This window comes from Balaenoptera musculus, chromosome 12 (assembly GCF_009873245.2).
Source record: "Balaenoptera musculus isolate JJ_BM4_2016_0621 chromosome 12, mBalMus1.pri.v3, whole genome shotgun sequence".
NCBI lineage: Eukaryota > Metazoa > Chordata > Mammalia > Artiodactyla > Balaenopteridae > Balaenoptera > Balaenoptera musculus.
The window spans coordinates 37,510,974-37,527,927 of record NC_045796.1 but is presented as its reverse complement, the minus strand read 5'-3'; the positions used below and the strand labels follow the sequence as shown (position 1 = coordinate 37,527,927).

The 16,954-nt window shown below is 39.1% G+C and overlaps 1 protein-coding gene across 5 annotated transcripts in view; it reads left to right on the top strand.

Moving 5' to 3' along the window:
• The window catches only part of TPD52L1 (TPD52 like 1), a 98,200-nt gene extending 84,855 nt beyond the window's left edge, over positions 1–13,345 (top strand). Inside the window, exons 5-8 of one of the 5 annotated variants that reach the window (XM_036872016.1) lie at positions 3,251–3,265; positions 4,880–4,918; positions 7,986–8,046; positions 12,709–13,345. In XM_036872016.1, coding sequence (XP_036727911.1) covers positions 3,251–3,265; positions 4,880–4,918; positions 7,986–8,046; positions 12,709–12,837 — 244 coding nt within the window. In that variant the 3' untranslated portion in view covers positions 12,838–13,345. Of the gene's footprint in view, positions 1–880; positions 2,463–3,250; positions 3,266–4,879; positions 4,919–7,985; positions 8,047–12,665 lie in introns of those variants that run through there. The other 4 variants (XM_036872017.1, XM_036872020.1, XM_036872018.1 and 1 more) reach the window with 4 other exon arrangements.
• Positions 13,346–16,954: the final 3,609 nt, after the last annotated feature.

Below are 16,954 nucleotides of genomic sequence, written 5' to 3'. Positions count from 1 at the left end.
ATGCATAGATATTTATTCTCTTATTCTAAAAAGGTACCATATAGTGTGTGCTCCTGGTAGTATTCTTTCTTTACTTTAGCAGTATATTGTGAATATGTTAATAAATGTCTATTACATCTTCATTTTTAAAAAAATTATTTATTTATTTATTTTTGTCTGCATTGGGTCTTCGTTACTGTGCGCAGGCTTTCTCTAGTTGCGGAGAGCAGGGGCCACTTCTCGTTGCGGTGCTCAGGTTTCTCATTGCGGTGGCCTCTCCTGCTGCAGAGCGTGGGCTCGAGGCTCAAAGGCTCAGTAGTTGTGGCTCATGGGCCCAGTTGCTCCGCAGCACGTGGGATCCTCCTGGAGCAGGGATCGAACCCATGTCCCCTGCATTGGCAGGCGGACTCCAAACCACAGCACCACCAGGGAAGTCCTTACATCTTCATTTTTAATGGCTGTATTATCTTCCAGTGCATAGCTGTAGCAAAATTTTTAAACCAGTCCCTTTGCTCATTTTGGTTATTTTCAGTATTTGGTATATAAAATTAGAGTGAATATCAAGATTTTGAACTGAGAACCAAATGACCTCACTACAGGCACCAGAAAAACAATGTAGTATTGACCATTTTTATTTTTCATATTATGTACTAGGAAGCTATCTTACACAGAGTTGTTACTCTCATTTTTTTGCTTGTTTACCTATCATAGTTTATTTTGAATTTGGCTGATATGCTTAGGAGATTTTTCTTTATAAATCAATGTCATTTTTCTCTCTAGAAATCAAATTCACTTTTTAAAAACTTCTCAAGTACATTTTATATTTCTTCGTTTTAAAAAATATGTATGTATTATTATTTTACTGGATTCTTAAACTATTGCTTTCTTTGTTACCCTGCAGCTTTGATACCTAGAGGCAAATATTTATATCTTTGTGTTTAAGTTATTTTTTGACGTCAAAAATTACTGGATTGTTCCCAATATTCATGCATCATCTTAACAACTTGGCATTCATGAGGCTAGAGTTAAGTAAGTACATGTGCATGAATCTGAGTACATTGCTTTATCTTCATTTTTGCTAATAAAGCAATAACAAAAAGCAGTTAAAATTCTTCAGAGGCAGTGTGTGATGAATGGTAAATATTCTGGATTATGAATTAACCCTAACTTTATTATATAAAAATTTGCAGTCATTTCAATGGCATTAAAACATTTATCTAAACTAATTAAATAATTCCTTAAAACAGGAAAGACCTTATCACCAGTTATATCCAAGAAAATATATTTTGTCATGTTTATAAAGTTTGTTCTCCACATACTTAGTTGAAACCTTTCACTTGAACACTGGGATTCAGTGGCATAATACTGCCAACTAGAATAGTGTTTCTCTAATGGTAGCAGACCTTACAGACACCTCTGAAGCTTGATAAATGCATATTCTCAGATTCCACCTCTCTCTCCAAGATTGCACCTCAGTAGGTCTTGGGTGGCGTCTAGGAATCTGTGGCTGTTCTCAGTTATAAATGGGGAAAAGAGTAACAACATCTTCAGTTTATATACAAGTAGCAAAAGAGAGCCTGCTATGTATTAAACACTCAATAAATGCCAGTTTTTACCTTTACTAAGTGACTGTCTCAGTTACAAGGTGACCCCACAGGACGGAAATTAGGGAGAGTCGGTGAACAGGAGTGCAGTGTGTTTCATAAGTTGTAAAGAACGAAGACCGTGTTTCACACGTGCAGCATGTTGACATACTCATGTTCCTACATGAACTGGGCATAATATCAAGGTTGTGTTGACTGCCTTTCCTCCTGTTTCAATGTGGCTTTGTTTTAGCATAATGGATAACCTGTTTCCCAGGAGTTCCAAACTTTTCATTAACTATTGCTCTGTGTAGAGGATACAAAACTTCCATTAAAAACTGTGGCTAAAAATATTGGGAAATGTAGTCCACATTCAAATATGGGCCTGTAATATTTTGTAGACCTATATTTTCAGGCCTATATTTTTCTCAAACTATGATATCTAACATTTGAAATAAATGAGGATAACTTCCTATGAAAGCAAAAAGTTTTACAAAGAATTGTTACTTTTATACTAGAACAAGTAATATATGTAAAAGTCATATTTGAAAAGTACTTAAGTTTAATATAATAACGATTCTCAAAAGAGAACAATTAGTATTAGTAAGTTTTAAATTTTTCGTTCACATTAATTTGCCAATTTATAAAATGATAGTGGGGAAATTTTAAAATTTTATCACAGGCATTTTACTTTGAACCCCTTTTCAGTTTGAAAGTATCATATTATTTTATATTTTGTTAGCTATACCATAAAATTCTTTTGTGAATTCTGGGAACAAATTTCTGAACTTCTTCAAAAAGATTGCCAGAAAAATTCAGATACCTGAGAAGAAAAACAGTACCTCTCTGTTTTGTGGGGTTTTTTTTTTTTTTGGTTTTTTTTGTTGTTGTTGGCTGTACCGCGAGGCTTATGGGATCCTAGTTCCCCGAACAGGGATCGAACTCGGGCCCTTGGCAGTGAGAGCTCAGAGTCCTAACCACTGGACCTCCAAGGAATCCCCTCTCAGTTTTTCTTTAAAATAATTAAAAGTTAATGCTTACAGGTTTTGAAAACCTAGAATTTGGGCCTTTTAATAACTGGATGAAAAGCGCTATGTTAGGATTTAATTTAGATGTTTTACAAAAATAAATAATATTTCCTGAGCTAAGGTTCTCGTTTTCTCCTGATTGCCACTAAGCGAAGGCCCCTTAGCCTGGTCACGGAATTGCTCTGCCTCCTTCTCCACCTGTCAGGTAACGTGGTTAATAGCTACCTAACTAGACTGTTTTCTCTGAAGGTAAAATAAGGTCACATTTATGAAAGCACTCTGAAGAAATGCAAGCTATTAGAATCACTTTTATATTAATAATGTTGCCATCTTCTTGGGACTTCTTGGTGAATCTGTTCAAACTGCGTGTGATCTAGTGGAGAGGATATCTTTGGAGGAGGCATGTAACTTTATTAGAGCATCCAGCCACCTCTATATATCCATGAGGAAAATAGTGAGAAGCACACGTACCATAGGTTGGTAAAGTAATTGTGAAGACATTAAAAAGTGAGTGTACTCAAGAAGAGTAACAAACGGGGCCCCCTCATCTTTTCCTTGGGGCTCTTGAAAGAGGGGACAGTGGGCAGTGAGGCCACTTCCTTGCGTCCTGATGTACTAACCCTGCTCCTGTTCTTCTCTCCTGTGCTGCTGCGGCTGCAGGTCTCACTCCATCGGGTAAGCGCTGCCCCCAGGGCCCTGCCGGCTGCCGAGCAGCTCCCTTCCTCCCCAGAGCCCCACTGTGGGTGCGCTTCAGCCAAAGACCACGTCTCTGTTCCTGAGTGTTCACCACCAGGGAGAGTTACAGAGTATAGGGCACCTAATGCATTTGAATCTATTTCAGCCCCTGCGTATCTCACTTCTGAATCATTTACACGACTTTCACTTGCTGAGCCATCCCTCAGGAATCTCTTTCTGCATCATGCCTTCTTACACTGGCAGAGGTCCTTAGAATGCAGAGAAGAAGAGGAAAGTGGCAATTGCGAGTTGCGTATGTTTACGAAACTTTCAGAGAGTGAAGTTGAGAAACAGGAGTTTTTTCCTCTAGATCGTCGTGTTTTTCTGAATTCCTAGCAACTGTTACTTAGGCAGAGGATTTACCTTCAACTTTCTGTACCTTCTGAAGTTGAAGAGGAGAAAGGCCACCGGAAGAGCTCAGATGTTAGCAAGTGTGCAACTGTCAGTCCCAGGTCTCTGAATTAAGCCTCCTTTTAGGTAGAATCTTATTACATACCTTAAAAAATTTTTTTTTCTTAAGAAAACTACCTGTATTTAAAGAGATGAATAATTTATAATGCTGACGAAGTTCTTTTAGTAATTCTTTTTTAAATGTAACTTATGAGGAAATATTTGCCTATGATTTCTAAATGGAGTGTCTAGAGTAAGACCGTAAGGTTCCCCTGCACTTCTTTGTCCTTTTCTTTCTGAGTTCTAGTAAAGTGCCGCCCCTACTGATGACCTCAGTGGATATTGTTGGGGAAGGTGATGAGTCTGATCCCCTACCTGTTAGCTTCCTGGGAGAAGAGAAGGCCGGGACTGTGGTGGAAATTGGATGAGGGCATGCTAGCCTAGGAACATGGACCCCATTTTGCTTCCTCCCTTCCTGCAGCCTGATTTCCGAGTGGAACTCACATAGAAATAACAGGCAGTCGATCAGAAGGAAGACGAGTTAGCCGCTGTAGGAGCAACAGGGTGAGAAGGCTGATCATCTTAAGAGTTCTCAGAAAAGTTGATCTTTGTACCAGATGTCCTGGGATGGATGCAGAAGCCCTGCCACCATGTTGGACTGTGTGAATTGCGTTTACCTGGCATGTGTTTCCTTGGTTGACTCATGTTAACTACATACAGTCCTCTGGAGTGCTTCTCTACAATGGAATGATTAGCTTTTAGCTTCCTGGCTCTGTGTGCTGAGCACGGCCCCTTGCCCCTTACTGTCCTCCTGAACAGGAGAAGGGAGCTGGGCCAGGAGAGCATGTCCACCAGCTGTTGGGCTGACCTGGGGCAAACCAGACAGTCTCCTCCTGTCCTCCCTGGCCTACAGGGAACCTACAGGAAGTGAAATAATATGCAGCCATGGGCCACCTGGTCTCCTTATCCCTTTGGAAGTGACTGTGGCCCATCCTACCCAACAAAAAACAAATCTCATCTTGGTGGGGTGTGCAGGGAGCACTTCAAATAGTTGAAATTGCTGTTTTGAAACCGTGAATAGGGAGTTTCTCATGTACTTATATTGTGCTATCTTCTTTTTTCTTTCTTTTTTTTTTTTCCCTTTAATCTGCTTTTGCCCTGAAGCTACTCCATTCGCCATTCCATAAGTATGCCTGCTATGAGGTAATCTGTGTAAATTATTTTACATAATATCAATGTAGAATGTGTATGAAGTGTTATTTTATTGATACTTTGTGGGTTTTTTCCTTCTTTGTATAAAGGGAAATGCCATGACCTATCTTATGCTCTTTTCTGAGGGCCCTCAGGAAAAAAGGCTGACAATCCTGTAGAAGTATTGTAGGTGTAATGGGCTTGGGCTATTGACCAGACCCACTGGTTTAAATCCAGCCACTCTTGATTTGTGTGACCTGAGACAAGTTATTTACCTATCTCTATCTCTATTCTCTTATCTGTGTACTGGAATAAATAAGACCTACCTCACATGGCTGTTGTGAGATGTGTAACCTGTGTAAAGCACGCAGTACAGGGCCTGGAACATTCCAAGCACACTTGCAAAGGTGGAAATCCTTTTATTCCCACAGAATTAAATGCAAGGCTCGGAGAAAGTTTAAATGAAAAGGTAGGAGACAAAGAGGGCTGCAGTTCTAGAACGGATATCATTAGGATTTTTTAAGGGATATATTCAGGCAAAGAGTCTGTTGAACAATAAAAATGTCATTAAAATTACTGGTGAGATGAAAACTCCTGAGAAAGATGTTCCTCTCGCTTCCAGTTGGCGTGACTTAGTGATACAATCAGATAAAATCAAAATAATAGTAATGAGTATAGAGGAGTGAATGTTAGACTGGGAATCAGAAGGTGCTGGCTGTAGTCCAGTTCTGCTAGGGGTGAACTTGGCAGCCTTGGGAAGGTCACCTCAGTGATAGCAGTTTCATCATGTTTAAAAATAAGAGGCTAGAACCAGATTTACTGCTCTTCCCTTGGTGCTTCCAGGAGCCCTAGTGCTTCCTTGGGCTGCCCTGGTTGGGCCTCAGTGGGAGGGGATCTAGTCTCTGGGACCCTCCGTCACTTCAGTCAGAACTGTGCCTCTTCTTCCTGCTTTATATTATATATTGTGGTGTGAATACATTCTAGAGGGAGTTCAGTTACTCTAAATAGTTTGAGCCCACTGAAGCCAAATTCTTTCCAGGGTTATTTGCAGTGCTACAAGTTTGTAGTTGTATATGACATGATTAAATCTGAATAAATAGTTTCTCCCTATTCCCCAGCATGCACTCTAGTGTAATTTGATTAGGGGAATGTCTGTTTTATTATATCTGATGATGTCTCTTCTACACTGGGGTTATGTGGTTACTTTGGAAGTTTAACCACAGCATTTGATTTCCCTAATTTGGTGGTAAGTAGAGAGCATAGATTCAAGATGGCTTAGTCCATATTTGAATGACTTGCTCCCCCTAGAATAAGAACACCAGAATTGAGCACTGCAGCTCTGAGCTTCTTTACTTGTTAAATTTTAAGTCTGGGTGTCCAAAAAAGCCTTGAAAAAAAATTAATATGATTTTCCTCTGTGAACCAGGAATCCATCTAGTGACTTATAGTGACTTATGGGTCAAATGTATTCCTCTTGAGCTTGCCTGAAATTAACTTAAAAAAAAAAAAAAAAGATTTTCCTCAACTAACATAAACCGTGAACCATTAGGCTGAACTGTCTGCCCACTGTGGTCCTGTGCAACTGATGGATGACAGGTAGTTAGTCATGTGACCAGCTTGGCCAAATAAAACATGCAGTGGAAGTAAAGTGCTAATAAGTGTACACTTTTGAATCATTCTTATGTAATTTCACTAATATTTCATCATGAGACGGGTACGGTGGAGGGTTACTCACAGGAATTCAACTCATGCTTGAGTCATATACAAGGTGTGACGCCATGCTTGGGCCCTCTGAACTCACCACTGTTACTTCATACAGCCTGGATGCAAATGCATTTGTGACCATCCGGAGCATCAGAGTCTTGGGAGACAATCCCTGATGAAGCCAAATTCATTCAAAAACATATCCTCTACATTAGTTTCCTCTTGATAGTATTAGAGCCATGCTACAGCCCACACCATACAATGAAGCCCGTATTTTATAACCATTCGCCCTTATGAAGTTTCTTTAGGCCATTCCTCTTATTTTATTTCTTCTGCACTCAAGAGAGAATAGCAAGTGGCTTATCAAGTATAGTAACATTCAGTTGAATTTTTTGACCTGAAAATGATGGCAGTTGTTGCTGAAAGCCAACATGAACACAAGATTTAAGACACATTTTTAATTCAGTTCCTGTTTCCTTAGTTGGACTTGGTGATATCATTTTTAATGGTAATGATGTCATTAAGTCATAATGTCATGTGGCCAAATCCAGTATAGGAAACCAAAAAGCACCAAATGAAAGATCTAAATCTTAAAGTTACAAGATGGTATGTAGATTATTTAACACAATGAATGAGTCACAAATAAATTGTGAATAGACAGCAAAGGTTCTGTCTGGTAAGAACAAGTAAGTGTATCTTCTTTGGGAGGAAATATAACACGTGCTAATAGCACCATTTTGATCAAGCATTAAACAAGTAGTGAGTATATTTCAACCTAAAATAATGAACGCACTGACTTTCAGAAACACTGCTTCCTGGATGTTGATAAAATGCTTAGTTTTAAAACTTTAAAGTTTGAAAACATCTGAACTTTTTTTTTCCTTTAGCTATTTCTGTCTTGTCTCACATTCACTAAGATAAATGGCTTTTAAAATTCCAAGTGGGAAAACTCGAATGTGACGTTCTTCAGATAGACTTTCTATTGGTTATAAAATAACTGAGCTGGGAAAAAGAGTGTTATGATAGAAACAATTAATTAGTAAATGAAAAATTAAGCTATCACTCCTTTGACTCGTTGGAAATGATTTACGGTGCACCATGGAATTATTACAGTTGTATCCTTGCCAAATGCTATATTATTTATTCTATAGTTATCTATTTTACTTAGAAAAATTCCATGTCGGGTTATGGTTTCTGGATCTAACCTAGCAGAAGTGAAATAAATTTTAAAACATGGTTGGTGTAGGTGGCAAGCCAGTAACTAGCTCTGGTGCAGAGGAGATGTTTGCAAGTAAGAGGAGAAACTAGGCAGCACAGCACGATTGCTAAGACAGCTAGGTCTTCAGAGCTGACCTCTCTTTTTTTGTTATTTTAGGAATTCTCCTACTTTCAAATCATTTGAGGAGAGGGTTGAGACAACTGTCACAAGCCTTAAGGTACAGATGAAGTGAATTTTGTGTCGCTGGGTTCATTGAATCAGGACAGCTTAGTCATTGCTGCCGTTGGCTCCAAAGGCGGGGCCACCAGCATTTGATGCAGCCAAGAAGGCAGCGGTGCCCAGAGTCACTTTTCTTCACATATAAATCTATAAAGAAAACCAATATTGAATAGTGTTACTGTAGCCATACCAAGTTGTTTATATAAATAAATCATTCAGAAGTGAACTGTTCATGAAAGCGAATTGGGATTTGTGTTGATCTGTTCACTGGTTAGAACTCTTAATGCTATCCCCCAAGAAGCAGATATGTGATAGATGACTGTGGATAGGACAAAGGATCTATGAACTCTGAAATTAGAGTGTAAGTGAAAGTTCAGTAACAGCTCAGAGCTCCTCTGGTTTGGACATGGACCAGTAGAAATGAACTTGGCTCCATGTGCTATCCTGCCATCCACCGCCCATCAACACCACTTGCCTACTCCACTCACGTACTGAGCACAGCACAGCATGGGTATCATGGAGGGAAAATAAAGCTGAATCACAAAATGCATTATTTTGTAATAGTGCATTTGTTCCCTGGGTATAAACTGAAAATATGCCTGTTCTATAGTAGGTGCTAACAAAAAAATTCATTGAATTTATTGTTTGAGCATAGATAAGTTAATGTACAGAGGATAAAAGAGCAAAAGTAAAATCAGTCTAGTCCTAAATGTATAGAACGTTTAAAACACGAAAAGTCATTGATACTACTAAGATTTTTTAAAGATACCACCTAAACTTAATTACATCTTGATATCATTATCACTATTTTACATACAATCCATTTCTGTATTTCCCTATTACTGGGAAAATTAAGAATATGTGTGATCTTTAATCAGATCAAAAGCACATATAGGCTCGTGCTGATTACCCAGCTGCTTCTGAATCATACGACCCTCACATGTGCTGCCAGATGAGAGTCTGTGAGGGTATAAGTTATTCCTTAGTCGAGGTCTTAGATGCTCTTATTGGTTTTGACCTGGAGGGTCTTTCCCCTTAGAAGAGGCTTTCACATAGTCTTCTCTTTTCCAGACCTGTGATAAGGTGTTTAAGGCTCAAGAATGGAATTATTACTCAACATTTACCATGCTTTCATTGATTTCATTTACCAGCAGTCTCTACTTGCGCAGTTTTACTGCTCTGCCTGTCAACGTTATCGTTTATTGAATGTTTAGGGACCCGGAGGAGCCATTAAATTGCCGCTGTTTGTAGGAAAAACTTTTTATGGGTAGAGACCTGCAGTGTCACAGACATTTCTCATGCCAGAATATCTAGTTTCAAAACAAAAGATTCCAAAAACCCCAGGAGTTAATTTCTCAACATTCGGTTCTCAGCCTTAGACAATCCAAGAAGGATGGATTCTGTTGTCAAGTTCTGACATAGGAGAAGTTGTACTTTTTAGGTTTCCTTTAGAAGAAGGAGGTATGAAGAAGCAAAAGAAGAATAAAGAACAACCTGTTTTCATTTGCTTTTAGGAAACTCTGGTTAGCTCACAGTTCATACATGATTTAAGTGTCTAATCCACACTGTCAGCCTCTCACTTTTCTCACCGCATCTGGATGGAAGGTACAGAGCCTGCTGCCTTCCTCAGACATGCACAAAACTAACTCAGCCATCTGGATACTAGCCTGTGTCAAGACCCCCTGAAAGCAGATTCTATGTCTGCATGATTGTCCATGGGTTTAACAAGACTCACAGCCCACCCACCGCCTGGGTCACACCCAATGCCTAGTTTCTCTTTCTCTGCCCACACAGGCAACGGGAGAATAGCTAATAATCATGCTGTGTGTCAAACCTCCCACTTCCTCAATAATTACAAAGTTCTCATTCCTTTTTTTCCCTCCAGACTAAACAATAGATGTTTAAACCTTCTGTGTATAGTTTATTTTCTGCATAGTTTTCTTTTGTGTTCTGAATCTTCTCCAAAACTTCTGTAACTTTTCAATCCTGAGGTCATTTCCTGCTGAGGGAATGACTCATGAATCAGTACAGATGAGTGAAATTCCTTGCAGGTCTATATGCTGTATTTCCACTCACACATCCTGCTTTAAGCTTGATTTTTCAAACACCACTTAAAGGGAATCGTGTTCATATTTGTGTTCTATTAGAAATAGTGTTCTGCTGTGAAGCGAGGTCCGTTCCTGCCATCTTCTCACACAGTCTGTCACACCATCTGGCATTTGCACCCAATGGATCGTTCTTATTTTATACCCAGTTGTGTAGATAGTTTGATTTTCCATGAAAAACTTGCCAATTCATCAAAATCATATAAAATTTAGTCCTTTCTGCCTACATCCTTGTAATACATCAATGTATTACTTGACATCTTGGCTGGTGTCACCTGTACACTCAATAAGCACAATTTCTATTTCATCTAAAACAAGCAAACAGAAAACAGACCCAGAATCAGCTCCTATGAAACCATATTTGGAATGTTCTAGCATGTTCCAGTGAATCATGAGCAACTACATCCCCTCCGACCGTTCTGCACCCATGTCAAGCAGAACATATTTTTAGTGCCCCTACTTTTTGGTGAGCACATTGTATGGCCTGAATTAAAACCATAAAAAGAGGTAAGATATACTTATTGTTTCTTTGTGTCCTTTCAACCGGATATTTTTATTATGAAAGATCAGGAAGCCCAGTTCAGTAATTCAAATAAAATTTTTTTGCAAAGAGCAATTATAATGTTGGGGACACAGTGACAACTTCTTAGATGAAAAACCATTTTGAAGGGAAGGGTGCGGGAGAAGCTTATTGTTCACATCTCTGCTTAAGCAGGTCCTTGGCTAAAGTATTGTAGTGTGTGGTTATTAAACCCACATGGTTAGGAAACCCCTTTAGTCCACTCTTTTCTTGGCCAAACTGCTTTATTTCCAAGTGGTTTCCTCCTTCTTTATTTTTCTCTTTTGATTTGAGAAATCAAGAACTAGAAGAGAAGAACAAAACAAAGCCCAGAAGAAAACATCAGTAATTGGTATTCACCTGATTTCAACACTGTGTGTGACTTCTATTGCTAAAGAGAATGCGACTATAGAGGAGGATGGGAACTATTAATAGAGTTAATTACTTTGAATTAATCTTGCCTCTCTCAGAAAAGAAATAACCATAGTGAACAATCAGATAGTTGAAACCAACCCCCTGCTTCTTCCCAGTGCTAAGATAACACAGAGTGGAGGAGGAATCAGTGCTCTGTCCCTGAGGTCTGCAAACTAAGGTTTATGGGCCAGATTCAGCTGGTTGCCTATTTTTGAGTGGTCTGTATGCTAAGAATGGTTTTCACTTTTTTTTTAATGGTTAAAAAAAAAAATCAAAGGAAGAACAATATTTTGTGATTTGAAAATTAAATTACACGAAATTCACATTTCAGTGTCCATTCATACAGCCTTTATGGAACACAGCCATGCTCATTCACTTATGTATTATCTTGGCTGCTTTCTACAATGGCTGATTTGAGTATTTGTGACAGAGACAATGTGGTTCCCAAGCCTAAAATATTTATAATCTGTCACTTTCCAGAATGAGTTTTCCAATCTCAAGCAGAGTGGAAAAATTCAACTTAGTAACTGAATTTACAGAGGCAGAGAGGGATTTTAGTGACAATGGGAGAAAAGTTTGTGTGTCATTTGTGATGACTGAACTGCTTTTAAATCCTGGTTAAGGTTTTAAAAGGGAAGGCCAGGCAATTGGCAGGTACATTTCCTAGTGTGGTTTATGTCCTTGTGAGTGATCATAAGTGACAGTGAGGTGTAGACAGCATTTTGGGAAGAGCAACATCTTCTATTCTATACCTTTCTTTTCTTCAAAGTATTTTTCCATATTGTTAATGGTTAAAGGAAGGCTGATGTGGCCATTAACAAGACTTGCATTAAGCATTTTGGACCATTAAATATTCTTTTGAGAGACCTTATAATAAGGAATTTTTCAAAATACTTAACCATATTTCTTAATTATAAATTGATTTCTTCCTGACTATATTCTTATTAGCCAATAACAAGTACACAAAAAGAGAGCCTCGTGAAGCATCATAACTTTGCATTTTAAGGTATATTCCTCCTATAGAGACAACTGCCTGGAAAGACGTGAGAGGAGCAGTGCTTAAGCCATGATTCATCTCCAACTCTCCAAGTATTAGAAACCAGAAATCATGTTCCATTGAGCCGCTCTGCTTTTCAAGAGACATTTTTCAGAAATCCAGATTGCCTTGCTAAATCCCAAATGGAAAACTCAAGCTGGAGTCACTAAAAGGCGTTCACACATTTGTGAAATTGGGGGAATTTATCTAATATCCAATTCCATTTGATTAAATCGGTTCTCTGGGTGAGTGAGTAGATGGTGCACATCCACAGATCTGCATATGCCCCTGCAGGGACTGAGAATTTTAGATGTAGAAGAGACAGAGAGTCGCTAAATCTGTACAAATTAAAGTTTCGAGTCCAGTCGCAGAACGCAAATATGAATGATATCCTAGCCCCCTGCTAAAGGAAACTAACTTCTCTACATCCTTTGCATCCCCTTTCAAGAAAACAAGTATATTTGTGAACTTGAAAGCAATCGATCTTATTTTTAAAATTACAGAAATAACGAAATAACTGCCTGTGTGCGTCTCAACCCGTTTCAGACGAAAGTAGGCGGGACGAACCACGGCGGAGGCAGCTTCGAGGAGGTGCTGAGCTCCACGGCCCAAGCCAGCGCGCAGAGCTCGGCAGGAGCTCCCCGGCGGGCCGAGGGGGAGGAGCTGCAGTGCTAGGGCCCCGCCCGCGCCCGCAGCCGCCTCCAGGGACCCTGCCCTGCCCGCGCGCATCCGGATTTGAAGACCAGAATCCCACTGGAAGACCCAGGCCTTGACCTTGTTCTTCAAATGGCTTCTCCTGAAAGTTTAATTAAATGATTTCCACTTGAATTTGTGTTGATGATGGACCATCACACTTTAGTATTCATAGATCGTCATCTTTTAAAATGTCGGCTTCAGCAGGTACACAGTTGGTCACAACCCTTGTTTTTTGTGTAATTCAACATATTTTCCAAACATGTAGCTATTAATTATTTGCTTTGATTTTTGCTTGGACTCCTGTACGAAGTGCATGTCTTTGAAGACTCAGTGCCCCCTTTCAGTTCTGTCCACAGGATGGAGCCCTTTCTGACCGTCTCTAGCAGTGAATGGGATGACACTGAGAATTTCATCAAACTGCTTCCTATCTCCCTCGCCTACTTTAATTCCTTATGTTTATTTAAGCAATTAAAATAATTGATTTTAATGACGACTTTGAATTCTTAATTTCTTTACGTTTCAGTTCTGCTGATGACCTTGAAAGGTGGTAGGTATAATTCTGCAGATGCTATTTTAAATCAACTTCTGCTAATTTGGAAAATATGAGAGAGGATATGTAAGTAAGTATAACCTCAGCTACCTTAGGATGCTGAAACAATCTACGATTCTAAAATTCTCTCTAATCTACCTAGAGTAGTAGTTAACTTGGTAATTACTGAGTTAAGTAGGCAAGAGATAGCTGAAAAGGGAATTGCTAGAAAATGGGAGAAGCAGAGCTCTGCAACTGTTTCCAGTTTGCAAATTGCTCACAAGAATGAAAAAAGCATCAATCAGTACAATCAGATTTCTGCAGTACTGTTTACCTTCCACATCATATGCTTCTTTTTTCTTCTAAATGGGAACATACATTTGTTATTAGGTAGAAGGTAGCATTTGTTGTTAGTAGTACCCTATAGCTACATTTTTTTAATATACACTGTAGAATGTAGAATAGACCTACTAACTAAAAATTCACAATTTAAATAAGCATATATATAACTATATATTATATATAAATAATATATAATATACATAATATAGATAGATAGTATGTTCATTGTTCATTTTTTAACTTATTATTAAATAGAAGTGGATATATGTAAATAGTGAAATAAGACCAACCTAAAAATTTCCATTGAACTTAATGGAGCAGGACAATCCGTACACCTAACTGAAAATCGAACTGGTTCAGGGCCACATAATCTCTGAGGCCTGAAACCTCAGGAGCAATAGGTGTGGGGCTATAAACTTGAACCAGAGTGGACAAAGGAGCCCTGCCAGTAGGAGCGCTGGCATTCTCCCTAATTTATCCTCCCAGCCTGCTGGTTGGAGCCAAACCCTGTCCAGCTGGCTTGTGACTGAGTTGCTCACCCCCTGCTGCAGCGTGTCCTCGGTCTCTCTGTGACCAATCTGCAGTTGCCTGGTCACCTTTTGTAAACTCACTGCCACCTTCTTTTTGATTGCATTCAGCACGCTGCATTGTATTAGAAAATGCAGTTATGTTGCTATAAACATATTTTCATTCACCAACCCATTTCTGCACACAATAGTCTCAACCCTACAGTCTGAAAACACAGTATTAAAATTAGGTAGAAAAATAATCAAGAAAATTAGTGTTAATGCCTCAAAGCTAAAATAAAATAAAATAAAATAAATTTTATCTATTTTATTTATTTATTTTAATTTTTTTTGGCTGCGCCGGATCTTAGTTGCAGCATGCAGAATCTAGTTCCCTGACCAGGGATCGAACCCGGGTCCCCTGCATTGGGAGCATGGAGTCTTAACCACTAGACCACCAGGAAAGTACCTAGCTGTTTATTTTAAACCATTCTTCAAAAATTCTAATTTCATCAATTTTGTAAAAACTATATTCACATCACCTCTATTAATTGAAAAGTTTGTTTTTAATTAAAATTATTCCCTCTGATCTGGGAGTGATATAATGGCCGTGACATATCTTTTTTCATTTTGTCATGAGATGTGTGAGTAGAATAATTAAATCAGTTGTTGGCTGGTAGGTCTCATCTTCTCACTGCTGACTCACTCAGGAGCTGCTCGTGTCTCCCTGACTTTGCATGGGCAAGTATGTCCCAATTTGACTGGCCGCTGAGTTGCCCTATTTTGTCCAGCTGGGCTTAGTTCACATGCAGTAGTTTAAAGTGTTCCACAAGTACTGAACAGTATTTGCACACAATGGACATAGCCTTTTGCTAACAAATCAAAACGACTTCAGGTCAGGTCAGCCAAGTATACGAAATGCCACAACATGTATGATACCAAAAATGCATCTCAATAATTGAAAATTCCAATGTGAATTGTGATTACAAAATAAACTGTTTTTTTTTTTTAAGTAAGCCATTCTGTAATTTAACCATTCATTACTTTTTAAATCCTGTTGCTTTGATGGAAAATATTCAGAAATTTACACTGCAAATTTATCTTAAACTCGTATCTCATAGACTATGACAATTGGTAGGTCATGTCAGCAAAGCAATCTGTATCTTTCCCTAAATTACACATTTTCTTATAAATCTGCTCTTGAACCGTAGACAACAGAACAAACTGTCCTGATAAGCCATGCCACTCACAGTGGTCAATGTGAAGGGAACTCTGGGAATCTAAGCGGCTCTTCTGCCACAGTGCATTGTTCCAAAATTACCCATCAGCTTGAAAGTTGTTGAACTTCACTGTAAAGTGGTGCATAAGGTTGTGAACTTTAACCCCAAGCCTCTCCTCTCACTTTTTATTAAATTGGAGTGTGGATGGGTACAATAAAGTAAGGTGGTGATAAGGTTAAAAAGTGATTTAAATATGACATGTAAAGCAACTTCTTCAAACCTGGCATTCAAATATAATTTCAAACTATATTTGGCAAAATCTTATGGTTATTTTTGATAATCTTTATTTAAGAATGGTAAAGTTCTTTATTTTATTTCTACTTGACTTTCAGTTTCTACCATAAAGAGTATATATATCAAGGCAAACCACAAATAACATAATCCTAAGCCTCCCACAGAAATCATCCCCAATCTCACTTTGTCTATAAAGACTGGCAAGTTACTTAAATAAAAATGCAGGGTACAGAGGATGCTCTTCCCAAGGCACTTCGTTAGTCATTTATCCCAGAGCATATGTTACAAGACTTTAAGATGAACAGGTTGGCCATTCTGTTAGAATTACTATTTGTCAAATATAAGGGCATTGAGAATTACCTAAGAGCTAGGGAAATGGTAGCCCACAAACAATGGGAAAACAAGGAATTGTTTTGGAGAAGGAACCACCCCCACCTCCACCCGACCCGGATCAGCCCCAGGGACCAGGCAGGGAGAACTAGCCTGAGGTGCCCCCTGCAGACCAACCCTTCCAGCTGCTCCTCTTTTTGAGTGCGGGGTAGTCTCTTCCTCATTCCTAAGAGGTAACAAGGAATTCTTTTTTTTGTTGAGTTCATGCTGGAGAAGGTCATCAGGAGGATGTGACCACCAGCTGACCAGAGAGCTGGACCCAGGCAATCGGAGGCTCCTCACCCCATCCCTGTGCGTGTAATGTGTGTTCCACCTACCATTCCCACACTAGGAGCTGTTTCAAGGATGCTGCCTTGAGACAGAAATGGTTGAGACTATCTGGATGGTACACATGACTGACTGAAGCCAGTTAAAGCTTCTATATAAACTCAAGATTCTGACAGGCGAGTGCAGAGATCTTGTCTTGAGGCTGCCCCAGACAAGATGCATATGTAAGTTGCCTTGCTTGTGAACTGGCCACCTACTAAGCTGGAGTGCCTGCCTCTTCTTCAGTCTCTCCTTGCCCTCCGTGTAGAGGAGCCAGTCTGCGAACCAACAGTTCAACCCAAGAATAATTATTTACTCGGCAACATAGTTCTAGGGTTTGTTATTCAGAAGACCAATTCCAGACAAGCAGCACAGGTATCTAAGAAGAAAAAAACATTAGATTGATAATGCTTAACTATTTGTAGACACTGGCTGGTGAATGCAATAGCTATCTTCTTTTATTGATCTTCGTTTTGTCCTTATTAAAGGATATTTTATTTATAACACCA